Source organism: Lycorma delicatula, chromosome 1 (assembly GCF_047948215.1).
Source record: "Lycorma delicatula isolate Av1 chromosome 1, ASM4794821v1, whole genome shotgun sequence".
NCBI classification, from domain to species: Eukaryota; Metazoa; Arthropoda; class Insecta; order Hemiptera; family Fulgoridae; genus Lycorma; species Lycorma delicatula.
In genome coordinates this window covers 357104949-357132461 of record NC_134455.1, presented here as the reverse complement: position 1 = coordinate 357132461, position 27513 = coordinate 357104949, and the positions used below count along the sequence as shown (strand labels likewise).

Sequence of the window (27513 nt, the reverse complement as noted above, 5' to 3'; positions counted from 1 at the left end):
ATATTGCACAGTTCATCAGATTCAAAATATTGATCTATACACCAAATCAAGTTTTCCAATAAAACTTACTGCGAAAAAAATACCGGAAACCCTGAAAATTATTCAATTTCTCTCTCTTTTTAGATAATTACAATTATCAGGACGGAAAACCTGACAGTTTTTCTAGTACTATAATTTTTTGTAATCTTTATGTCAGAAAGACATTTAGAAAATCTCAAGGCATAAAGGTATCATTCTCTATAAAAAAGGATGATGTGTGGATTTTATGTTTGTTTATAGTGTGTGCTCACATTTTTATTTTAGCTGCTATTGGGGCAGAACGGGCCAATGGTAATGCTCCGGGTTCTCTCTCAGCCGACTCTCTCCCGCTAGAAGCAGTCCGTTATCAATTAAGTTACAAATAATTTAATTTCTCACCTTAGATTATTTTTTTTTTATATTTGTATTTTTATTTACTTATTATTATTTATTAATTTTATTTATTTAATTTTATTAATAAAAGAAAGAAATTATGAGTTAATATTTAGCAGTAAAAAAGGATTCTTTTTTTATCGGAAGAGAGTCATTGGCGCGCATCCGGCCAGTGTATCACATAGTCCGTTCTGCGCCAATAGCAGCAGCTAGACAGGCAACCAACACAACCTCACGTGAACACACACAAGCCAACTCCCTATTATCAATATGGCTAGCCTTAAACATCATATTTCTATTAAAACTATTAAATTTTACATCTACTCGCCCCTTAGGCCTATTTTAAAAATAAAAACACTAAAATGTTTAGAAAAATGTTCTGTAACATTAATGTTTCTTTTCTTAAAATATTTCTGTAAAATACTTAATATTCTCATAAACATAACGATAGGAACGTGTCGAGGATCTAAGAGGCAGAGCTCCTGGTCGGGAGAGCAGAGCGAGCCCTGACCGGCTATACAAATGGTTTTTACTTTACATGTCATTCATTATATTTATAAACAGCAACAAAACAAATTAAAGTAACAACTTTTCATATTTACATTGAAACAAAATAAGTTTTGACCTTATAAATTTTACACTGAAAATATAAAAGAGATTAATTCCGATAATAATTTCATACGTAAGACTAAGAAACGCGTTAAAAAAAATTTCGTAAAAATTACTCCTTAATGTTGTTACTCCATTACTTTTTGGATAAAAGTAGCTATAGTATTATTTTTATTTTAATTATTAATATTAATAAAATAAATAATAATAATATTATTATTTAATAATTATTATTATTATTTAATATTTCAATTTCATTGAAAGTAATAGTGGTAGTTATTCATAAATACGTATTATTCATCAAACTTTAGAAAGTTTAATTAACAAGCCGGGATGGGGATGAATTGCTGGATCGGGGACTAGCTTCCTGCTTCCTACGACGTAATTTTACATGACACTATTTCCTTCACTATACTAATAGCAGTCCAACTTTAAGTTCGACACCCCAGTTAGAAATGAATGCTAATGCTATCTTTCCTTGTAATTACGCTTTCTAAACTTTGAAAAGTAATCTCAAAATGTATATTATTTTCTCTTTCTTTTAACTAAAATGAGTTAATTAATCATGGCATATTATTGACACATTTTTTATCACAATCTCAGTTCTGTATTCCTTTTACACTATTTTAATAAGTGGTTTTACAAATTCCCTTTTTGTAATTCTTCACAATTTTTTTTATTGCATAAATACAGTCAATTTTTCAATGTACTATTAATGCATCTATCTATTTTTCTATGTTCAATTCATTTGTGGGAACCCGGGTTAGAATCCCGGTCAGGCATGTAATTTTTCATTCGTTAAAAAATGTTAATTCCACATTTCCATAAACAAATTTAAGTGGTGGTAAACATGTACGCAAAAATTCCTCCCATTCATAAAATCTTTAGACGCATCATTTTTTCACTGTATTTTCATATTTATTATTAAATATTAACGGTAAAAAATTTGATTTTTGAGTTACTTTTCATTTAAAATAAAAAATTAAGTTTTTATTGTAAGAAATGAAGTGTTGGCCCTATAAGTTTTACGCTATGAAAGGAAATTAATTTAGATATTATTTCATAAATGTTGATGTAACACTAAGAAACTTGTAAAAATAATATTTATTTAATAAAAAGGTGCTGTGTGTGTGTGTATCGATATAGTTCAGTGCACACTACTAGTATAAGAGCGGAATATTATTTTTGTACTTGTTATTTTTCGTACAAAAAATAACATTAACCATCCAGAGGTCTGTGTTTTCCACACTAGTGTAATAGTACAACTTGAGTTGTACCATTACTCAAAGCTAATACTCCTGATGAGAAATAGTTACAGACACCTGAAGGAAAGCAGTATACATTCTCTTCATAACCTGATTTATCTAAAAATCAATTAGTTGCTTTTTGTTTGTTTTTTTTTTTAGTTTAAAAATACATACATTTTGCATCAATTTATACAGTATTGAAACAACGAATATTTTATGTAAAACTTCTTTTTACCACTGAAAGGGAGATAAGATAAGGGGATCAATCTAATAAAAATAATTCTAATCTCCATAAATTCTAATGCCGCTTTGGGTTTTTGAGTAGTTTGCTGTAAAGAAGAATTTTTTTCTCATTTTTACAATGTATATTAAAACTATATAAATAAAATTTATCAGTTCGTGAGCGCTGCTCCTTATGTTTAATAGAAATATTCGGATTACAACGCAATAATATTATTCATTAACATATACCTTGACATTATTTTTCTTTATATTCTTATTACAAACACTTTAAAAAAGAGTACTGATTTTATTTTTAAGTAGATAATTATTTAGATATTTTTAACTAATTTTCAAAACATTGTTAAAGTTACAGTTTTCTAGAAAAAACATTTCTATGTTAAGTACTCTTTACCTTTCTTAGCTTCATTCTTTTATTATATGTTGGTGCGTTTCCGAACAATTCCATTGACAAAATTTATTGTAGTGGTCTAAGAAAGGTAAACAGTACTTCACAAAAAAATTATTGTGATCTTAGCAGAAAATATGATAATAATTATAATATTAATAAAACATTGTTAAAGTTACAGTTTTCTAGAAAAAAGATTTCTATGTTAAGTACTCTTTACCTTTCTTAGCTTCATTCTTTTATTATATGTTGGTGCGTTTCCGAACAATTCCATTGACAAAATTTATTGTAGTGGTCTAAGAAAGGTAAACAGTACTTCACAAAAAAATTATTGTGATCTTAGCAGAAAATATGATAATAATTATAATATTAATAAAACAATTTAAGAAAAAAGATTGTTTAGCGGAAAAAACAGCTAATATTATGTAAATTATATTTTGTCAATTATATTTTTATAAGCGAGGGTTTTACTCCGTTAGGGACCTTTAGAATTCTTCTCTTACTCCTTCCACCGAGTCATTCTGATTTATATTTCTCAGTATATTCTGTGGAGACTGCTGACTAGCGTTTGTGGTGCGATCATTTATTGCATTCTTATTATCGTTAGTGTTGTCAACAATATTTGGTGGTGTTGGTCGATCTTGCTCACTTCTTTGGTCCAGTACTTCTCTGACTTCATTCTTTATTTTCTCAAGCGTGTGCGTCGGGATCCGGTTGTTTTTCACAATGACCCGCTTTTGGTCTGCAATTCGTTGTTCTGTCAGGTTTGAGTACTGCGGTAATTTATGTATGAATTGCTGATACAATGGCACCCTGTACCCTGTCATGTCGCTTTCCAATCTAGTTATTGTATAGTAACAGCGCATGATATGCTAATTCATTTCGCCTGTCCATTTTAAGCGCTGTCTCGGTTTTCCCGGTCGGAGGCATTGCCTGCGAAGCACTAGCAGTGGGCTCGGCATGACGATGTTCGGCGCCGTTTTCTGTAAGTAGTGCAGTAGTAGTCGTTCTACGTGGCTTGATGCTACTGACTCCATCAGAGACCACGGAGGGCTGTCGCATATAGAATGAACGGGGACCAGCCCGTCCACATCCCTGTTCATCCATATTATCCGAGGCTTTATTATTATTCTCCATTTACATGGGTTTTCTGTGCATTTTTTACCTACTGCCAGGTAGTGATACCAGCCGATCCTGATATGGATTGCAGACGCTGACCAGACACCCGCTCACTCTGAAACAGACGTTGCCTGGATTATTATTATTATATTTGGTTGAACTTAACTCTTGAAGTTTTACTTGCTTGTATAAGCGGTGTATCTATAGAATATTTAAAAGTTAGTACTAAAATATGGGATTTACCAGTCTGTAAAAAATATAAATTCAATTATTACTGAATAAAAACACGTTACCGAGTAGACGTGATAAAAATGGGTGTGAAATGATGATGCTTTATTACAGTGACAAATGTAGTTTGCCATTGAGGAGAACTTATCAAGAAAACCTTAACATTCGTGCAAATTGATGTGAAAATTTGAATTTCTTCCCTTAACCTTTCACCTGCATTCGTGTGACTGTGGTGAGCTAACTTCTTCCAAACTGCAATTAATATGATGAGAACATTATGCGTACATGCTAATGAGTTACAAAATAGAACGATATAAAATCGAACGAGTCTAAGACTTTAATAGAACGATGTCCATTGTACAGGTCCAGATTTACGACTAACTAATTATTCTGTACACTTGGTACAGAGTACAAACAGGGTGAAGCTGCATATTGCATTATACGGTAGATTTCTAAGTATTAAGTGACATGAAACACACGTGTCTTATGGAACGCAATGCGTCAGGATTTTATTGTAATATAACGTATATATATATATATATATAGAGAGAGAGAGAGAGAGAGAGTGAGAGAGAGAGAAAAATAATTACAGTCGTTTAATAACCTAAATAAAGTTAAAATTGTAAGTTCGTGCAAATTTTAATTAAATACTAAGCAATATTTTTTCGTTAATTTAATGTTTTATAAGCATAACAATTTATATGAATATTTTCAGGTATCTTTCAGGCATAAGGATGAGATAGTCGGAGCGGGAGCAATAATTCAACGTTCTTGGATTATAACGACTGCAAATAATGTATTTCTGTAAGTGCTGCAGCAACGAAATAAAGTACTTCTGTAAGGTACCAATAGTTACGTTGCTAACAAATTTATTTTTCTCGTAGTACATCATTTTAAAAGCTACAAATTAGATTTATTTTAATTGAGTTTTTTATTAATTCATATTGATGTAACAATAAAAATATTTCATCATAATAGCCTAACACCGTAAACACGATAGAAGAAAATAAATGTTACAGTACACAAGCAAAAACTTCAATTTTTTACTTTCCCATCTAATACTATTGCAGAGCTATAGCTTTAGAAGGGAAAGTATCGTAATCGATCCAATTTGAGCATATGCTTTATCACCAGATCTTGATGTTTAACACCTAAGGAACCCAAGAAATCCAAAAACCGGTTGGAAATTTGCCTGATCTTAATGTTCATATGTGCATGCGTGCGTGTGTTCGGTTTTGGCCTCTAAGAATTCACCTTATATATCCAGAACTTCTGGGCCGATGTTTTACTAAACTTGGTCAGATTACTTCTACATATCGATAACATTAAATTTTCAACTTAAAAGGTCAACAAGGGGTTGACACCGTAGAGCAAGGTCACCCTCAGTATCTCGAGATTTCGCCTATTTAAGGTCATATTTTTCTTACGCTAACAATTTAAATAATAATAGATAATAATAATAATAATAATAATAATATAGAAAACTTAATATTTAATAAAATATTTTCTTTCCCAAAACGGTTTTGGGTAGTAAGATCCGAGGGGAAATCAAATTAATAACGAAAATTAATCACATATGTTATAAACGAAAGATATTTATGTAAAAGTTGAACATCAAAATTTAGATTAAAAGAAAACGTTATTTTTCTTACGTTAACAATTAAAAAATAATAATACTTGCAAAAAAAAAACTTTTTTGAAAAATCTCACCCCACTCCAAAAAAGGCTCTAAAGTAATGGCTAAGTACGCGAATAGTGTACCCTCTCTCACTTTTTACTCCCCCCTGTCTCTCTGTACTGACGTACAGCTGCTGTAGTCGTCTGCTACGTTGTGACGTCACAGGTGAGCGGTAGAATTAAATAAATGAATAATGCTTAATGCGTAAAAAGAATTTTAAGTGACCGCTATACTGCCACATTGTGCAAATGAAATACGGTATGCGCGCGCGCGCTTTAGTTAGAATCATTGAATTAAATAAACAAAAATGTTATATTTAAATAAAATGATAATTATTTTAAATTAAGTTGTGTGTGTGTGTGTGTGTGTGTGTGTGTGTGTGTGTGTGTGTGTGTGTGTGTGTGTGTGTGTGTGTGTGTGTGTGTGTGTGTGTGTGTGTGTGTGTGTTTGTGTTTGTGTGTGAGAAGTAAAAACCGGAAAAAGGCAGAAAAGTCCTGCAACTGTGTTGCCAGCTGTTTTTTTACTGATGATGGTTAAAATATTTCCTTTTCTGCCAAACACAGATCTATTAAAAAATTTCGATCGACTAATTAAAATAACATTTTCTTTTAATTTACATGTTGATGTTCAACCTTTATAAAGGTTGAACATCAACCTTTATAAAGGTATTTATAATTTATAAATAATTTATTTTGATTATATTTATATTGCCACAGATGTGATTAATTTTGGTTATTGATTTGATTCTGCCTTGGGTTTTACTACCCAAGACCGTTTTGGGAAAGAAGTAATTTTATTAAATATAGAGTGAATTTTTAGTCCTGTTACCCAATTTTAAATGTAATTTAAGACAGGGAAATTTAGGTGGAATAACAAATGAATTTGTTACTTACAAAAGAGCTTTAATAAAAAGCTATTACTTACATAATTGTTAAAGAATATGCTCAAAATGCCCACCCCTTGCGGTTACACACGCACGGACTCTTTTCAGCATATTTGCAGAAACCTTTTTAAGAGTTGCATTGGAAATATTCGTGATTAAGTCTGTAATATGAACTTCTTATAATATTCCTCTTATAAATTTCCTCAACAGTGTGAGGATTGTTTTTGAAGGCCTCGGACTTAATATAGCCCCACAAAAAATAACCAGGAGATGTGAAGTCTGGGGACCTTGGAGGCCATAAGCCCTTCCTTATTATTCGATCATCAAAGAAAATCCATGGTTTCTCGAGACGTGTGGCATGTAGCGCCGTCTTGCTGAAACCAGCAATACCGTTCTTGAGGTTCCAGGAGAGAAACAAATTGGCGCACAATATTCCTGTATACTTTTTACTGTCTGTTCGAAGAATATGGGTCCGACTATACGATGACGAGATATCGCACACCACACACCAATTTTTTCAGGATGCAAAGATTTGTCTTGTAAAGCGTTAGGATTTTCAACCGCCCAAAATCGATAGTTTTGACTGTTCACATAACCATCGAGATGGATCCAAGCTTCATCGCTAAAGAACACTGTGTTTAAAAATTCGATTCCGTTATCATTTACGAGAGACCTAAACCGACGGCAATATTGCAATCGCTTGTTTAAATCTGGAGGCTGAAGCTCTTGGACTAATCGTATGAGATACGGATGCAATTTCAATTTTTTAGCAGCTTTCTGAACACTCGAATATGACAAACCGACTTGCGTGGAAAGTTTTCGTAAACTTTTCCTTGGAGAATTGAGCAATCTTTTTTTCACATTCTCTAAAACATCATCTGTCAAGCGAGTTGGTCGACCACTACGTTTTCTGTCACAAACACTACCTGTCTCTCAAAATCGGTTTGCTAGCCTAGAAATTGACATTTTTTCTGGCGAAGGAACATCAACAAATTTAATTTGAAATGATTTTTTTACACTCGCGAACGATTTCGTAACAAAATATTGTTAAAGAATGAAAACTCGTTGTTCTATGGTAAAAGACATTCTGTTCGTAACACGACCGGAAACGGCGCAAAAGTTTACACAGCTCAAGGAGAATCAACTCTCATTGCTATATCTATACCGGTTGAGTAGCACTACCAACTTCGTGTCACAAAACAAAATTTCCCTTAGAAAAAAAATTACCAGACATTAACAATTGGGTAACAGGACTAAAAAATCACTCTGTATAAAGTTTTCTATATTTTTATTATTATTATTATTATTAACAGTATTTATTATTATTTAAGTATCTTAAACTGTCTTCTTTTACACTGGGAAGTATAAACTACCAGGAATGCCTAAATTTCATGGACTCTTTCCGAAAGTGTGGAATATCATCCAAAGCATCAATTATCATAAGCACTGTGGTAATATCTCTCTGAGCCCAAACCATCTACTATGCCGCCAAATCCTTTTATTTTGATATGTTCTCAGTATATCTCTCCCTAATGTTCAAGGCAAGTAGTATGATCATATCAGTAATACAGGCAATCTGTATTACAAGTATATTCCTGCTTGTCGACCAGCACCATATCTAGATGATTATACAACACTGCGTTATCAGTGAAAACCGTGCAATTAAAACAGATCTTATAACGTAAGTTTTACACACCGATATAGTATACCCATAATTGAGGAAAAAAAATTTCAAGGGCCCAATCAAAAGTAATTCTATAAATGTAATATAATTGCCACGTTGTTGTATACTCTTTTTCGGAGTTAAAATTTGACACCCATTTATTATATTTTCAGTTGATTCGCTTGTTCTTCCACATAGACGACACACGTCAGAAAGAAGAGCATGGTCCTTGAATATATGTTTGTCTATAGCTGAATGTGCTGATGATCCCCTCTTGTATCGAAAAACAAAATGTTTTTTTGTCAGCAAACAGTTGAGTATACTCTAGATATATCAAGGTAGTAGAATAGTTGACACCCTTACCCTTTACGGATGCAAACATTTTCCGTGAAGCTCACCTTCCTCACCAAATATCTATCTTTTCAGCATCACTGGTAAACATTCAGTTACTTAAGGTCAACCCATTTGAGACATTAAAACCTAACATTACTACTAATCTCGGTTTCCTTTGAAAAAGATCCTGAAGTTTTGCAGCTGTTTCGGATGAACCCGAAGGAAATCTGTAACTACTCTACTTCCTTTTTGCTTAACATCATCCACAGAACTCCTGGACTTTTTATCAAAGTAGAATTTCGAGAATCATTTACTTGATACATAGTGAATTCAACACTAAGAATTTTGTTACAAGTCCGTTTTTGTTCGTTTCACATTCCCGAAGCTGTACTGAGAAGTGTAACAGCATCAACGGCTTTACCTAATTCGCTTACTTAATTGTGACTGCGTGACATCATTAACTTATTTCTGGGAGCCAGTTGTTAGGACCACTTTACAATAGCTATGGCTTATTCCAACTCGTTCAGATATCCCCAGATATTAATAGGTCTTACCATACGCATTATGCCCCTGTGATTCATCCATTTTTTGTATAATACAGTAAGAATGTCGTGTTGAAAATACTGACCTGTCTTCATGACATTGGTCCTTAATTATCCAACACATACTACATGCACATAACTATACAGAATCTCTCAACAAGCTTAACAAGTTCTTGGATATCGATTTCAGTGCTAGAACAAGATGATATTATTTACTTATATGAGTTGGGTGAAACTGTGCTTGCTCATAATCCTTGTTAGCTGATTTCAGTGAAATTGAAAAAGGTTTCAATTATACAAAACCAGAGAGCACTCAAGAGGAAAAATAATATATTAACCCACATATTTTTCTTAGTAATTCAGGTTAAAAAAGAAAAGTGTTTTTATATATTTTTATAAATTACAAAAATATGTATAGCAAATTAAAAATTTTTTCTTATGTAAATTAATTATATCAATATCTTCTTAAGTTTCTTTTTCATTGTCTACTGAGGACGATGCAATCTTCCATTAAAGATGCAAAAAATAATACTTTCTTTAACTTACAGGCATAAAAAAATATAAGCACATAAGTAAGTATTAGTTAAATAAAACGAGTGATCATTTATGCAGTTTTATTAATCATAGTCTATTTTATCTCTAATCTTATGAAATATTCAAATGAAACTTTTACTTTTATTGTTTTAAGCTTTTTTTAATTTTTATAAGGATATATAAATTTCATGTTTTGTTTTGAAGAGAATGGAAATAAAGTTATGTTTTAATTTATCCTTAGCTATATTTGTTGTAATTTCCAAAAAATTATTTCAACTGGAAATAAATAATAACTAATAATTCAGTACAAAGAAAAATCTTGTTTATTTAATAATGTTTATTTATAAAAAATATAAGTAGTTGACATATGTGACCCTGGCACTATTCTCGTTAGTATTTCGCTTGTGTTTGAGCGCAAAATACTAACTGCGCTAAATACTTAATTGCGTTACGTCGTTTATAAAGATCTTTAAAATTTATAACCTTAAGTCAGTAGTTTGGATTGAATACTTACTTTAAAAATATTAATGTTGTATTGTGTGTTGTAAGTAAATATTATGAACAGATTTTAATTGTTTAAAATTTTTAATAAACTAATGAAACGTAAGATATTTAACTTTATCTCTATCTCAAGAGACTAGACAAGAGACAAGTAACTCAAATCACATTTGAGTTACAGTAATTATTCTTATCAGATTAGCAGACTGTTTATTAAAATGTGAAATAAAACTATTATTTTACATTACCTACTAGAAAGGATTTCAAGAGATCTTTTTTTTAATGAATCTACATTGTAAACATTATTAATAGAAAGTTGGATATTCAAAATTATAATGCTACAAACTTTGATATTGAAAAATAATTTATTGTGACACAAATGAACTGTTGAATTTTTTTTTTAAATGAAGAATTAAATCAAATATGTCATGAAAGAGATTAATGAAATTTCAAACAAAAAATTAGTTTTTTTAGGCTTGTACTACAATAGTTTCGATAAATGACTAATAAATGCGAAAGATTTAGTAACGAAACTTGTAGAGAAATTAATTATGAAAAAATGTAAATACAGCTAATAAAAAGTAAATAAAAACATTAAAAACAGTACCATGTAGAATGTTTTCGCTCCATAAATGACTATTTTTAGGATTGAAGACACCGTTTCTCGTAAAAGTTGCTTCATTAGTAAAGAAATAGAATTTACCTTATCAGCGTTGTCTAGAAGCCAATGACACAAATTTAACCACTGGGGTAATCTGTTGACAGCAAATTTTGAACCTTCTGCAGGCAGAAAAGATATAGATTTTCTTTCCTTAGGATGTGTCACACTTTGTTTTTTGATAAATCAGTACAACCCAATGTTCCTCATTAACACAATGATTTACTTGGCTTTCAACAGAAAAAAACACGTTGCAAATGACCCGATCTTTCGTAAATGCTGATACACTGAACAATATTTAAAAAGAATGTTTATTAAGTACAGAAAGAGTAATACGATTTTCTGTCTATAACTATAACTACCAGGAATGCCTAAATTTCATGGACCCTTTCCGAAAGTGTGGAATATCATCCAAAGCATCAATTATCATTACTGTGGTAATATCTCTCTGAGTCCAAACCTTCTACTATGCCGCCAAATCCTTTTATTTTGATATGTTCTCAGTATTTCTTTCCCTAATGTTCAAGTCAAGTAGTATGATCATATCAGTAACACAGGCAATGTGTATTAGCAATATGTCCCTGCTTGTTGACCAGCACCATATCTAGATGATTAAGTTTAAAATTTTTCGTCTGTTTTGTTTCAATAAAAAAACAATTTTCAAAAGTTTCTATTTACTTTTTATTGGCTGTATTTACATTAATTTTCTGAGAATTTCTTTTTTTTTGGTTTTTACAAAATATTCGGCATTTATTAGTCATTTAACAAAGTTATTATACTAAAAACCTAAAAAAAAATCTTGTTTTTGACATCGACTATCTGTTTTACGTTGGATATCATAAAAACTCATGGAGTTACAGTACTGGTACCTGTGCTGTCCTATTTCCCAGCTAAAATAACATAAGAAACCACAAACTTTGCTGTTTAATTTAGGTCTCAAAAAATTGCAATAGGGCTTCATTTTATTAGAAGAGCTAAAATCCGGGTGAAAAATTTCGCAAGCTGTAACTCGAAAACAAACCGTTTCCAGACCTATATTTATAGACTGTTTCTAGAATGGTGGGCTAGCTATACTTTTTCGTATTCTACTTGTAAAACAAACAAAAAATATCCTTAGGAAAAATGGCAATTTCTCCTTCGTTCTCCCCCTATCCAACATTTTGTTCCTTTAATATAATAATTTATATCTCAATTTCTGATAGACTAATCACATTAATATTTGGTAAGCGTCTTGATAATAAAGTTTTAAAATTAGCAAAAAAAATCAGGACTTAAATAGCTTCATAAATTACAAAATGGCGGCCATGTTTTTTTTCAATCTGTTATATCTCCATAAATATTAGTTTTATAAAAATTTATGTTTTTCCTAAAATATTAAGCCTTTTATTTTGAACAAAATGACTTTTTTTTTCTTTTTTTTTTTTTACTTTTGTATAACAATTTTAAAATTTAAATGGCCTAAGTCTAATCCAAATCTATGTATTCGTACAATATGGAATTTGTAAAACTAAACAAAAAATATCCTTAGGAAAAATGGCAATTTCTCCTTCGTTCTCCCCGTGACTGCCTTTTTTTTATTTTTATATAAAAATTTATATCTCAAATTCGGATAGAGGAATCACGTTAATGTCTGGTAAGCGTCTTGGTAATAAAATTTTTAAATTAGCAAAAAATCAGGACTTAAATACCTTAAAAAATTACAAAATGGCTGCCATGTTTATTTTTCAATCCTTTATATCTTCATAAATATAATTTTTATCAAAATGTATGTTTTGCTAAAATATTAAGCCTTTTATTTTGAACAAAATGACTTTTTTTTTAAATCGGTTAACAAATAGTCTTAGTTATGGGAGAAAATTAATGTAATTTTGTGTCATTATTTTTAGGTAGGTCTATTACCGTGAGAAAATTAATATTTGATACCAATTTACAATACTCGAAGTAAAATAAAAATAAAAATAAAAAAAATTATAACAATAAAAAAAAACAAATAATATTTCATCGAATTGAACATAAAGCGGAGGACATGAAAACAGAGACATAATTACATCAATTTTCTTCACTTACACTCCTTCATATCATCCTCATTCATTCTTTGAAGTAATAGCTGACGGTGATTCTCAGAAGCTAAATAGGAAAAAAAAGATTAGGTTAGGTTAAAACATTGATTTAAACAACGATTGCAGGTGGTGGGCAGATAACCTAAAAGTTCCGTTGTATATTTATTTATACGTATTATTAAATGTATATTTATTTGTTTTTAATTAACGTCTTCATACATTAAAATGGAATATATATTACATCTTGCACAAAAATCAAATATTACTTAATGTTATACAAATACAAATTCCTTGTATAAAAGGAAAAATATAAGTAATAGATAAAGCAAAATTATTTTTAACATTTAATAAATTATTATCATTGATTCGTCAAGAAAATTCTTCGATATAATAATTTTTCTAATAAGTTTTTTGTTTAAGAAAAAGGAAACTGGAATTTATAATATTCTCGATTTTTTATTGAATAAAAGGTTAATTTATTGGAATACCGGTTTCTGAAGAAATTCCTTAAATATTAAAAACTAAACAATGGGAAAGCCTTATTATATTTAATTATTCTTCCTTTCTTTCAGAATAGAATATCCTCTGTACTCGAGCTGCATTTAACGTTAGCACTTATTATTTGGCGAATAATCGTATGTAGATAAGAATTCAAGTACCGTTACAAATGTGTATTACAAATATTTATAGTTAAAGAAAAGGTTGTATTTTTTATTACAGTTTAAAAAATATTAAGTAAATTAGTAAAAATTTACATAATTTTTTTTTAAACTTTCACTTTTTTCATATGATTATTCTTTTAAAGTATTGATTTAGATAAAAAAAGTGCTCAATTTACTTCTGTTTTACTGTATTTAACCAATGTTAAAAATGTTTTTGTATATATTTTAATACAGTTAAGGATAAAATGAGATAAAAATAAAACCGTCAGTTTTTTGGTAGTCTTCTCTCTGGGGAACTTAAATCACTGCTGCTACTGGTTCAACTCCTAAATGAATTCTCAAGTCCCTGATGTAAAGCTTATACTTTAATCGAAATATTTTTTTTACTTTTTAACTTAACTTGGTTATTTTTTTGTACGTAATCACAAAAAAAGGCATTCCTTTTTTTATCCTTTTTTTAATACTAGTAACGTTTGTATAAAAATTAAATTTAGTAAATTCATGTGTTTTTTGTATGTAAGGATATGTTTGGTGTGTGTTGTTTTTCACAGACTGTACCTAAATACTCACAATAAACTGTAATTAAACATTTTCTAATCCATAAGGATTTCCACAGTGGGCGATGAATATTATTGAAAGAAAAACTTAAATTATACTCAGCATAAAAGATTTTTAAAAAGGAAATTTCCTGTTAAACATTTCTCCACTCTTCATTATTGAGTTAATGCACGAATAAAAAAAAAAGTAAAAAAGATTAAAACCAACATAAACACAACCCGACAAATTAAGTAACTTGTAATTGGTTATTATTATTATTATTATTATTATTATTATTATTATTATTATTATTATTATTATTATTATTATTATTATTATTATTATTATTATTATTATTATTATTATTATTATTATTATTATTATTATTATTATTATTATTATTCCACACAGCACTTACTTTTGCCATTGACGTTCCCTAAACTCGGAGTAATTTATACCAACGATATTAGGCTTGCTATTGTTGATTAAGTGCCTTCCGGGCAACATGGCAGGTGTCAATTATCACGCTCCTTTGCATTAGCGCGTGAGTCGTCCCACTGGATCTTCAGTTTATCAAGACTGTTGTGAAAAGTAGATGGTATTATTCCCTCCCCAGATATAATTATTGGGATTATATAAACTTTTTTTTTGATTCCACATTTCTTTAATTTCAAAAGCAAGATCTGTATATTTCTGCAACTTCTCATTGTGTTTAGTGTTGATGTTGTTACTTGATGGGATGGCTACGTCTATTAAGTAAGTTACTTTTTCCATTTTGTCAACAACTACTATATCTGGCTTACTACAGTTGATGGGATTTGCTGTTACAATTTTTTGATTCCAGAAACGTTTTGCGTCGTTGCTCACCAAAAAGGAGGCTGGCTCATAAGTATAGTAGTCCCCTTTTTGAAACTCTAACTTGTATCTATTGCAGAGTTCTATCTGTACAATTTTTGCCACGTTGTTGTGCCTCCTGGTGTACTCCGGCGGAGCTAGAATCGGACACCTAGTGATTATATGGTGTATTTTTTCATTGTGTTGCATAAATAGTCTACATTTTCTGTAGATATTTTTTTTAAGAATAATTTTCTTAAAATTTCTTTTTGCTACTACTTGATCCTGTATGCTACACATAAACCCCTCCGTCTCAGAATGTAACTTTCCTTGCACAAGCCAATTATTTGAAGCTGCTTTGTCGACTTCTTTCTAATGTAGACGGTTCCTGTATGCAGCTCTCTTTCTTGTGTTCTACGTTGTTAGTCCTATTGGCTAGGTTTAATGGCGTATAGCTTTCGTCTGCCGCTACGATGGCTTGATAGAAAGGGTGTTGCTATGGAAGTAATCCCCTAAGTTTTTGTTCTGGCCGTAGCATAGATTTTTAATATCGAGTACTCCTCTTCCACCTTCCTTTCTCGGGAGCGTGAATCTTTCTTTTGACGAGTAGATGTGATGGGACTTTTTTTGGTAGAATATTTTTCTAGTGGATCTGCTCAACTCGTTTAACTTTGCTTCACTGAATTTTATTATACCTAACGCATACGTGAGTACTGGTACTGCATATGTGTTCACTGCCTTCACTTTATTTCCCCCATTAAGTTCCGATTTTAAAATTAATTTTAATCTCTTTTAATACGTTTTCTTATGTTTTTCCTTAATGGCTTTCTGCTCCAATTTTATCGTTTGATCGCATCCTAGGTACTTGTACATGTCCTTTTCTTTCATTGCTTCTATGCTACCTTCGGTCTGCAGGTCGTAATTTTGAGCCTGGTGGAACTTTCCTTTCACAATGGCGTTTATCTTGCATTTACTTATTCCTAGCTTCATTTTAATGTCTTCGCTGAACATTTCGACAAGTTTGAGCAGTTGCTGCGGCTGATGTTCAGTCCCTCCATAAATCTTTAAATCGTCCACATAGAATAGGTGTGCCAGTTTATAATCTCCTGCTCCCGATTTTATATTGTAACCGTACCTTGACTCCTTTAGCATGCTTGAGAACGTGTTGATGGTCATACAAATCAGAACGGGCTTAGGACGTCCCCTTGAAATATTTCTCTACTTACATTTATGGGTTCTGTTTGAATTTGTCTTGTTATTATTATTATAATTTATTATTATTATTTATTATTATTATTTATTATTATTTATCTCGAAGATTCACATCCGTAATTTCAGTATGAGGGGCCATTGGAGCATACCTCATTCAATGCTGTGGTGCATTTAAAACAGTACGTACAATCCTGCACGTCTCTAAAATGCTTCGTGTGCAAGTTACAGCTGGTGAAAGGTTTAGCTCGGATTTCAACTACCACGATGAAATGAGGTCATACTGAAATTTTTAGGACGTTTATTAAGGGGCTAAATTAGTTATTTTTTATGGTTTTCGACCTGAAAAATCGAATAATATATTTGTTGAACATTTATTATAAACTGGTACGTATTTACTCTAGCCTGTTCACTTTGGTCTAGTGTACTGTTTCTAAATAAGTATTTCGAATTTCTGTCTAAAATTTTCTTTGCTTTATTCAACTTATCTTACACTTTTTGTTCAAAATTAAATTCTATACAAGTTTTATTTAGACTTTTTATGTGTTTATTACCCATTTAACAAGGTTATATTGTACGTCAAAAACAGGGTTTTTTACCCAAATCTTTTGGTTTTCAGTCCAGATTTTTCAAAAGCTACTGCAAATACGATTCTGGGACTTATTTTATTCAATTTTTCAGGTCAAAAACCATGACCTGAAAAATATCACCATTTGATCTTTAATTAACGTCCTAAAAATTTCAGTTAATACTTCATTTCATCGTGGGGCAGCTGAAATACGAGCGAAATCTTTAATTAGCCATAATTCGCACACGAACTATTTTAAAACATATCGGTATGTTTGTATGAAATGTTTCCATTATTTTCAAGAGTAGAATAGGTTCTGAAAGTCCCCGGAGATCTTCGTGACACAAACTGTATAAATAAAAACAAAACTTTTACGAAAAATGAAAAGTTAATAATTGTGAAACTACGCAAGTTTTCTCATAATAATGTAACTATTTATATCAACAAAATGAACCAGTTTTTCTTTAAAATATTCTACTCATCAAAATTTGAAAAAAAATTTATTTAATTTTTCAAGATTTTAACTTTATGTAATCTGAAATAAAAAAAAAGTCTTTTAAAAGATAATGAATAAAAATAATGATAACGTGAAAGAATTAACAGGAAATTACATATAAAGATTGGGTGTTTTTTCTTTGTTCATTAAAAAGATTGATTTATGAAACAATAACCTCAATTAAGGCAGACTAAACAAATTGGTTTATATATATATATATACATTACTTAATACAGTATACTATCTACTTAATATATATTGTATTAGAATATAAACTATTATACACATAGAGTAACATATGACCTAAATATGTCATATGACAACCATCCTGGAAATATGAATATTATATCTTTGTTAGGAACCACAATCATACAAAAGTAAAAGACCAGAAACAACATATCCTGTTGTCGCATAGCCATTTTCTATAATAATAAACTTACTGCTCCTGAGCTTCTAAAAAGTTCCACGTTTAGCTCATTCCATTATCCAATATGTGAAAAATATTACCTGTACATTGACATTTAATCCCACCGAAAATTCAATTCATGTTTACACTATAAGTGACATGATCACTCAATTCATCATAAGACTGACTATTTATAGTAAGCATCATTACTCTTAGAGACAGCAGTTTGACTGCTGTCTCAGATTCTTTACAAGCTTCACAGCCGGACGAAATAATATATATATATGTGTGTGTGTGTGTGTGTGTGTGTGTGTGTGTGTGTGTGTGTGTGTGTGTGTGTGTGTGTGTGTGTGTGTGTGTGTGTGTGTGTGTGTGTGTGTACATTTGTAGGATGTTTAATCGCCTGGAGTGATTAAAATGAAACGCTTTGCACTAAAAAATATCCTTTACACCAAACAACAGTGTAAAGTAATTTTTATGCTATTCTTATAGTTTGCGAGATCAATAGCCTGGCATATAAATATTTCAGAAATATTGTGTGATTTACAAAAATGTGTAACTCGTATAACACTATCTCTTGTACAACATTATCTCTGATGGTTGGCAGTATAACCTTCAAAAAAAGGTCTAAGATCATATGTGTAACTATATATTTCAATATAAAACTTTTTTCATTGGTGGAATCAAAAATAGGTCATTCCATTTGAAAAAAAATCGTGTTAACCTTGAAATAACGGTCAAGGACAACATGAGATGTTCCCCTCAAATTTGAGTAACGTTTTTGTTTAGGTAATATTTTTTTAAATGAAATTAATATTCTCGAAACATCTATATATATCGTGAGAAACACTGCATGGTACAGTATTTAAATTTCTATAACTCAATGAGGGAAATAATTAATAACGATAATAATAATTAATAAACAAAATTATTTTTTATTATTTATAAGAATATATATTAAACTCTTACATTAAAACATATGAATATTTATAATTTTCTCTGTATTTTCAGATTTGAGCCTAAAGATTTGAAAGTACGAGCTAGCAGTGATTTTGCTACTAAAGGTGGACAAGTAATAAAAATTAAAAACATTTTTGTTCATCCAGAAAACGAAGGGACATGGAGAAATGATATAGCATTGGTTCAACTCAAAGAAGAGATTCAATTAAATAAAAATGCTGTTATAATTAATATACCCGATAGTTTACCTCGAATCAACGATACAATGACTACAGTTTGCGGGTGGGGATACACGGCAAGTATCAGCATAAAATTATAATTATAAATTGTACATATTTATTCTGTAGTAATAATTGAGTAGGATAAGTGTTTATGTAATGCTTAAATAAACAATTTGTTTTTATTTTCTTCGCGAAAGTTTTTTTTTTATATGAACTTTATAACTGAAATATGTTACAGTCATAAGTTCAAGGTTATTAGTAGTTTTTTTTAGGTTGATCATTATTAGTTTTGTTGTTTAATTCCACAAGTATTATGGGAAAAGAATACATAGAATTCTGAATTACATACAACGAGTAGAAAATATGAACTCCAGCTTAATTAGCTAATATAAAACTATAGCTAATAATTCCATTCATACATCAAAGTTAAAATGTCCTCTTAATTTCTGAGTTTTAGTAGTCTGGTTAATAGACTAATTTTTTTACATTTCTCATAGTAGCCTGTATGGCACTTATGAAACGACAATTGACTACAACATATGAAATGTTTTGTTTTCAGTAATATTCACTCTGCAGAATGAGAAATTACAACAAAATATCATTAAGTTCATATATCTTATGTATTTTTCAAAATACATACACCATCAAAAAAGTAAAGAAGTTTAAATTATAAAACTGATATCAATTTTTTTTTAAATACAAAAAATTAATGGTGTTGTATTTCATGAACAATTTTATTCATGAAATTTCCATTAGATATATATAATCTTCATTACACATAACAAACCATTACCTAAAAAAATTGTGAAATTATTTTTTGAGGTTAGACAGTTTTAAAACGTTTATAACTCAAGAGAAATTATTGATGTATATAACTGACTAATTTATTTAGTACCTTTTTTAAGTACTTCATAAAAACATACTTCTGTAGTAGTTATCCAATGAGAATATAAAAAATATTTTTTTTTAAAAAGCAATTACGGTAGTATAGATATGTGATCATAATAAGTCACTGGTTCCTGTTCAGACTTAACAGTTGTTCCAGCTATTATGTCTTCCACGTCAATTATGAGCGTTTTCTGGTAGAAACGCACTTACCACATGTTTATTATAGATTCAAAAGTAAAACCTTTTCTATCAACTCTCGGGACCAGTCAACGAAGGACAGATAGACCTACAGACTGATCCCGGACTTATAGCTGAACCGCAAGCACAGGGAACTAAGGTACAAGTTGAACCAATTCCTGACCGTTCACGGTTGCTTCAAAGCATGGGTATGCGTGCAGGCATTGAGACTCTCGGCCAAGTATGTTTTTTGTGGAAGGGAGGACACCGCAGAACACACGATGTTCGAATGCGATTGGATTTTGCAGCTTAGAGAAGCATATCTGAGAGAATTCGGTATGTTTACCCCCGATAACATCAAGGTAACTACGCTGCAGAATGAATGGGCGTACCACGTGGGCTGTGTTCAAAATCACAGTAAAAAAACATATCGGTAAAAACTAAACAGATTTATTTTATCGCATTCCTTTATAATTGAGAGTATTATGAGTAATTTTCAACGAACGAACAGCTCGTTATTGAATTCAATATTTACTCGTATGTGATAAATACTCAATTCCCTTCCAGAGGAAGAAGAAAACCCTCCTTGTGACATTGCCGGTTGCTATACCATCCCTCCGTTCCTAACCATGATTGGCTTAATCAGAGGACATCTTCAAGCCCTCAAACTGATTAACATTCGACAGTAAACAGCCGGCCTCGGTGAGATGCCACTGATGGGAACGTCTAGAGAGACATTCCCATCAGTAATTCCGCTCTGTCCTAGCCCTCTCCAAAGTCATCGGACACCTAAAAACACTATCACGTAGCCCTCTGGAACTACTCTACTCTACTAAATTCGCGGAAGCACGAAAATCCCGCTCCTAACATTCTAACATCTAAACGTTCTGCCACTTAATATGCCTCATTAGAACCAGTACATTCAGTAACAAACCTTACTTAGCGACAGTCCTTACTGTTGACCGAATCTCTGCACTCTTTGCTCAACCTTTTGCAGTTTACCCAGGATGGAGTCTCAGCTTTCTGCGGACAGTCGTCACGCTTGTGACCTTCCTCGCCACAATGCGCGCAGACCAACGCATACTTATAGAATTTAGCCCTGCAGCTAAAACGACAATACTTGAAGCACCTTTGCACGTCAACGTATTCCTTGACGCGACAGGTCGTTAGATCGACATACAACCTACCCTCAGACACAATCATCTTAAAGAGACCAGCGCCAAGTTCAAAAAAAATCATGATACCGCTGGGCATCACGCCTACCAGCCTTGAAGAGTAGCCTACACTTTTTCTTGAATTCGGCCATTTCAATGTTCTGCTCACGAACGATAGACAGAACTTCCTAATCGGATAGCCGCCGGTCAATGTCGTAGACAATGACCCGGAGTCTAGCTTGCGCTTCGAGTCTACCATGACCTCGAGATTCTTCACCTCTGGAGACTCCGCGATGACTCGGACCGTCTCCTAATCATTCGCAACGACTACCAGACCCTCGCTGGTTTCTTTAATTCCTCTAATCTTTAGGTTCTTCCTGTTGCCACGAAGAGCAACCTGGAAGTCCTCTTTCTTGCCTACTAGTTTTAGTAGACTTCTCAGACTTATTTACGAACACTCCCTCGGACTACTTGGCTTGGCTAGTCTCTCGCTTGCCTCGCACAACGTCGGCATAACGCTTCGGCTGTTTGGGAGCAGGCGCCGGAACCTGCACTACTTTGATCTCCTTGAGCTCGGAGGTTAATTTTTCGAAACCTTCTGCCAAAGCAGAAAAAACACCTCTAACATGCTCAAGGCGTGGTAAAAATCTACTCCTCGCCCTGCACTGACGCTGCGGGGGCCTTCAATGAAATCTAGCAGGTTTTCAATTCTCTGCTGGGCTGCAGCGAGCAGCGCGACAGAACTGCCACGTCTTGTGTGTAAATATTATTCAATTCGGATTAAGCATCGTTAGAGGATTATAAAAATACACGAATGGCTACGATAAATCGTCGGTATTACCTTAAAATGGCCGCCAAAATTAAAATTGTATAATCATTTTTATGCAATAACGGTGTAAGGTATCGAATTGGCTCAAACAAACTAATGTACTATTTACTAAAATGTATAAAATATATAAATATCAATTTTTTAAATCAATCTTAAGACCCCAAAATGACGGAAAAACTAATTTTTTAATAATTGGAAAAAAGCCATAAAATCGCCAAAACACGATATAAATTATATTAACTTAGCGTACATAGCGTAAGTAGAAGTTAGAGATAATCACTTTATTAGTAATTAATTTATAATTGAGAGAACAGAAATAATAATAATAAGAATGTTCGTTCGGTATAGTCTCAATAGACTTTTCCCAAACGAAAATGTTGTTTTATCAGTGATAAAACAATTTGAAATATAAAACCAAAAATTACTTGTTTCTTTATTTTGAAGAGTAAAGTATATAAAAATCAAATAAAACCCTTTGGGAACAGTACCATGAAAAATCTTGGTCCTCAACAGAAAAGAAAAATATCTTTTTATAGAATCGTTCCAAATTTTATCTTAATTTGCATAACTTGGTTTTATTATGGAATTGCAAATGCAGTCATTAGGAGGTGAACTATTTATTACTAGTTAATATATAATTTATCAACTTTACGAGTTCTAACTAGCTTTCTTGATAACGGTTTTGCATATTAGTACAATTAAAATTAACACTTGAAAAATAACTAAAATTTAACACTTGACCTGTATTTACATTAATTTTTCAAGTAAATTTTTAATGTAATGAAAAATTCTGAGATTAGAAATATTTTTATTTACAAAGAAAAATAACCAACTATAGATAAGTTCGTAACGCGCTGAAGATAGCCCTCACTTACACTTTCTCAGGAAAAAAGAACTGAGCAGAAACAAAAAATATCTTTATACTGAATCATTCAAAATTATATCTTTAAAATATGTTTTCTTAAATGAATTTCTAGAAAATGTAAAAAAAAATTGTCTCGAAGTTGTCTTCTTTGGAAAATTACCAAACATCGGTATAGACCTTGGAATTTAGTTCATTAATATCTCTCTCTGATTTAAGGAAGAGGTTACGCAAATGTTACGTATGGAGTGTCTTAATATATGAACGTGAAACGTGAACGATGAGGAAAAGGTAGAGGGACTACATTGAGGCTTTTGAGTTGTCAATATGAAGAAGGATGGAAAAAGTAAGATGGGTCGATAAAATGAGGAATGAGGATGTAATAAATAGGATTAAAATAGAAAGAGCACGTGTGTGAGAAGTACATAAAAAAACGGGAAACTATTAGAATATGTGTTTAAAGGAAGTAGAATTTTGAATCTCCTTTGGAAGAAAAATGAAAGTGAGGAAGAAGAAGGATAAAATTAATAGATGTGATGAAAATTGGAAACTTCAAAGGAAAGAAGGAGAAGGCCCAGGACAGAAATGGATGGATGCAACGGTGGCTCAAGGGATCTGATTCCTGACAGACTGCCAGATTGTGATGATCTCTCCGAGAATAACACGACGAATTTCAGATTTATGTAGATTTTACTTTTGTAAAACAATTTAAAAATTTAAATGGCATAAGTCTAATCCAAATCTATGCATTCGTACAATATGGAATTTGTAAAACTAAACAAAAAATATCCTTAGGAAAAATGGCAATTTCTCCTTCGTTCTCCCCGTGTCTGCCATTTTTTATTTTTATATAAAAATTTATATCTCAAATTCGGATAGAGGAGTCACGTTAATCTCTGGTAAGCGTCTTGGTAATAAAATTTTAAATTAGCAAAAAATCAGGACTTAAATACGTTAACAAAATTACAAAATGGCGGCCACGTTTATTTTTCAATCCTTTATATCTTCATAAATATATGAAGATATATCTTTATTATTATAAATCTTTATTATTTATATCTTTATCAAAATGTATGTTTTGCTAAAATATTAAGCCTTTTATTTTGAACAAAATGACATTTAATTTTTTTAAATCGGTTCACAAATAGTCGAGTTGTGGCAGAAAATTTATGTTGTAATTTTGTATCTGTATTCATGTCCTCTATTTTACGTTCAATTCAATTAAATATTAATTATTTTTATTTATTGTTAATTCTAATATTGTAAATTAGCATCAAATTAAATAATAATTTTCTCACAATAAAATTTAACATAACTTAATAATAAAACAATTGATATTAATTTTTCGCTGTGGAATAATTTTACACTGAGACTATTACTGTTGATCGTATTAACAGTGTAAAAAGAAAGCTTCTTTTAACAGGAATGGTGTTCAAAGCTATCACAACCAGCGTATTAGGAGCGAATAGAATCCTCATGGTACCTTCCAAAGTAGCCATCAACAAAGATTTTTCTTGAACTTACGGGCAATTACTTTTAATGACTATCTTTGGGTTTTATCATTTTACCAAATCATTTAAATGGAGAAAATTTCTTGCTCATTTGCCGAAAATCTTCCACATTTTTTTAAACATCTACAATAAAGAGGAAATATGTGGTTTCACCATAATGGAGCTCAAGCACATTCTAGTCAATCAGTCTATCAGATTTCCTGCATGAAACTTTCCATGAAAAATTGATAAGCAGCGAAAGGCCAGTATCCTGGCCTGCCCGATCACTTGATTTAATCCCTCTTAACTTCTACGTGTAAGCCATTTGAAACATATTGTTTATTTAACTCCATAACTCAACACTGAGGATCTTCAGCAAAGGATCCAAAATGAATTTCAGAAAATTAGAAAAACTTCCGGAATTTTTAACTGTGAAGATAATCTCTCAAAAAAAGACTGGAGACTTGTGTAATTTATAATGGTGGACACTTTGTACATGTCTTATAACTTTTAACAATTGTTAAACTGCTTATTTAAAAAAAAAATAGTATACCTAATGTTCTACAACAATTAGCGTAAGATTGTCACAGATAATTGTTTTATGTTTTTAATTATTAGATCTGTTATTTTGAGAAAATTATTAGTTAATTTGATACTAATTTACAATACTAAAATTAACAACAAATAACAATTAATATTTAATCGAATTGAACGTAAAAGTGGAGGAGATAAAAACACAAAATTACAACATAAATTTTCTGCCAACCGATTTTATAAATTGAAATGCCATTTTGTTCAAATTGAAAGGCTTAATAATTTAGAAAAACATTAAATTTGATAAAACTAATATTTATGGTGATGTAAAAGATTGAAAAATAAATATGGCCGCCATTTTGTAATTTTGTTAAGATATTTAAGTCCTGATTTTTAGCTAATTTTAAAACTTTATTATCAAGACGCCTATCAAAACTTACCGTGATTCGTCTATCCGAAATTGAAATATAAGTGTTTATATGAAAATAACAAAATGGCGGACAGAAGGAGAACAAAGGAGAAATTGCCATTTTTCCTAATGATATTTTTTGTTTAGTTTTACAAGTAGAATCCGAAAATATATAGCCAGCCCATCATTTTAGAAACACTCTGTATATAATTTTAGCTTACCTATGCAATACACGATATGTATATAATGTTAGGAATTTAATTTTATTTCAGTTTTATATTTTTATAATTTATTAGTAATAGTCCAACTAAAATGAACCTGAAAATTATAAACTAAGTATATTTTTTTTACTGATAAAGTTCCCCTTAAATATTAATTTTTTCGTCTAATATATTATTAAAACCCGCAGGGTTAGTCTAATGGTTAAACTCCTCATCGCAAAATCATCTGATTTTCAAAGTCAAGAATTCTAAGGTTGGAGTCCTTGTAAAGGCAGTTGCTTTTATACGAATTTGAATGTTAGACTCTGGATAGTGGTGTTTTTGATGGTTGGATTTAAATTAACCACACGTCTCAGGAGTGGTCGACCTGAGTATGTACCAGGCTACATGTTTACTGGTACATTTACACTTACATTGTACAACAACTGCAGTTGTACACACACACGCGCGCGTGCGCGTGCGCGCACACACACACACATACACCTGGCAGTAGCTGCAAAACTGGTTATATAAATAGTTAATTTAGGGATTAAATAAAATAGGTAAATTTTTAAATAAAAAGTTAACTTGTATTATATTTTTTTGAAATTATTACAGTCTGATGATGCTAAAGAGTTGACAGTATTAGATGATGAATATCCAATTCTGGAATTACGTCGATGTAAAAAGTCTTTTAAAAAACCTGATGCTCGCGGACTATCTCACTGGAGTTTCTGCACTTTCAAAGAAGGACATATTCCTTGCCTGGTAACTATGACATTTTTTTTCATAACTCAAACAATTTATTCCGCAGAGAATGAAATGAATGTTTTGTAGCGTGTGTGAAAAATGCCATGCCTGACAGGGATTTAAACCCATGACCCCCGGGTGAAAGGCCGAGACGCTACCACTCTCGCCACGGAGGCCGGGAACTATGAAATTAAGAATTTTAAACGTTAAAATTTGAGTAAAGGTTTTCTTATGTAACTTCGCTTGAGTTTTTATTTAGTTATAAATTTTAGTTACTAAAGATTATGGTCCTGTAAAATGCAATTTAATTTAAAAAATTAACTCTTCCTTCATACATACTCAGAGTTCAAGGAATATAGTAAAAAATAAAATACACATAATAAGAATTATAGATTAAAGAAAATTTATAACAGTGAGAGATTCATTTACTCTTATAATATTCACTTATAGTGACAGCTGTTTACTATTTATTTATTTATTTATTTATTTTTTTTTATTTATTATGGGCATCGACTGCTAAGGTCATTAGCCGTCGTCACAATCTTTAAAAGAAACTACTATCACCATCTGGATCGTCATATGTAAGGGTGTAAAGGGCCCTTACATTTTATTTAAAAGCACAAACTACACAAAACATTTAAGACATAAAGACAAGGACAATCACAAACACTTATGGGGTGTAAAGGGCCCCAATATTAAAATTTGAGATAGGTTCTCAAAAGACCATTAAATTAAAATTAAACTAATCGATACCATTTCTTTCTTTCTTTCTTCTACGAGTCTCATTTATAGTTTGTTTAAGCACCCTCGGGGCGACCAGAACCGCCGTTGAGCAGTATATCAGTCGCGCCAGGGTGCCGTAGCGGTTGAATCCTTCTTAGAAACAGGCTATAGGCATGCACAGCATACACCCACAGCCTCGCGCCCTCAATCCACCCTTGAGGATCCCCCATGCCATCATCGGACACACCCCGACTCACTGCTCTTGAATGCAAGTGAGCCAAAATGGCCTAGGCAAGAGGGCTACCTCCCGTCACTATACGTGCCACGTTTCGAGACTCCCTTATATATATATATATGCATGCATTTGAAATTAAAATTAAACTTATCAATACCATTTTTTCTTTATATATATATATAAACTACCGCTTAGAGTTTTTTTGTCACAGCTTTAAACTTTCATTTTATAGGCTTTTATGAAGTCCACTGGCGTGTAAAAATGCAACTGTATTTTCT

At 31.4% G+C, this 27513-nt stretch overlaps 1 protein-coding gene across 2 annotated transcripts in view; it reads left to right on the top strand.

Moving 5' to 3' along the window:
- Positions 1–27513, top strand: part of LOC142318422 (trypsin epsilon-like) — a 221966-nt gene that overhangs the window by 137445 nt on the left and 57008 nt on the right. For both annotated transcript variants that reach the window (XM_075355007.1, XM_075355008.1), the window contains exons 3-5: positions 4958–5046; positions 18815–19058; positions 26146–26295. In XM_075355007.1, coding sequence (XP_075211122.1) covers positions 4958–5046; positions 18815–19058; positions 26146–26295 — 483 coding nt within the window. The remainder of the gene's footprint in view (positions 1–4957; positions 5047–18814; positions 19059–26145; positions 26296–27513) is intronic.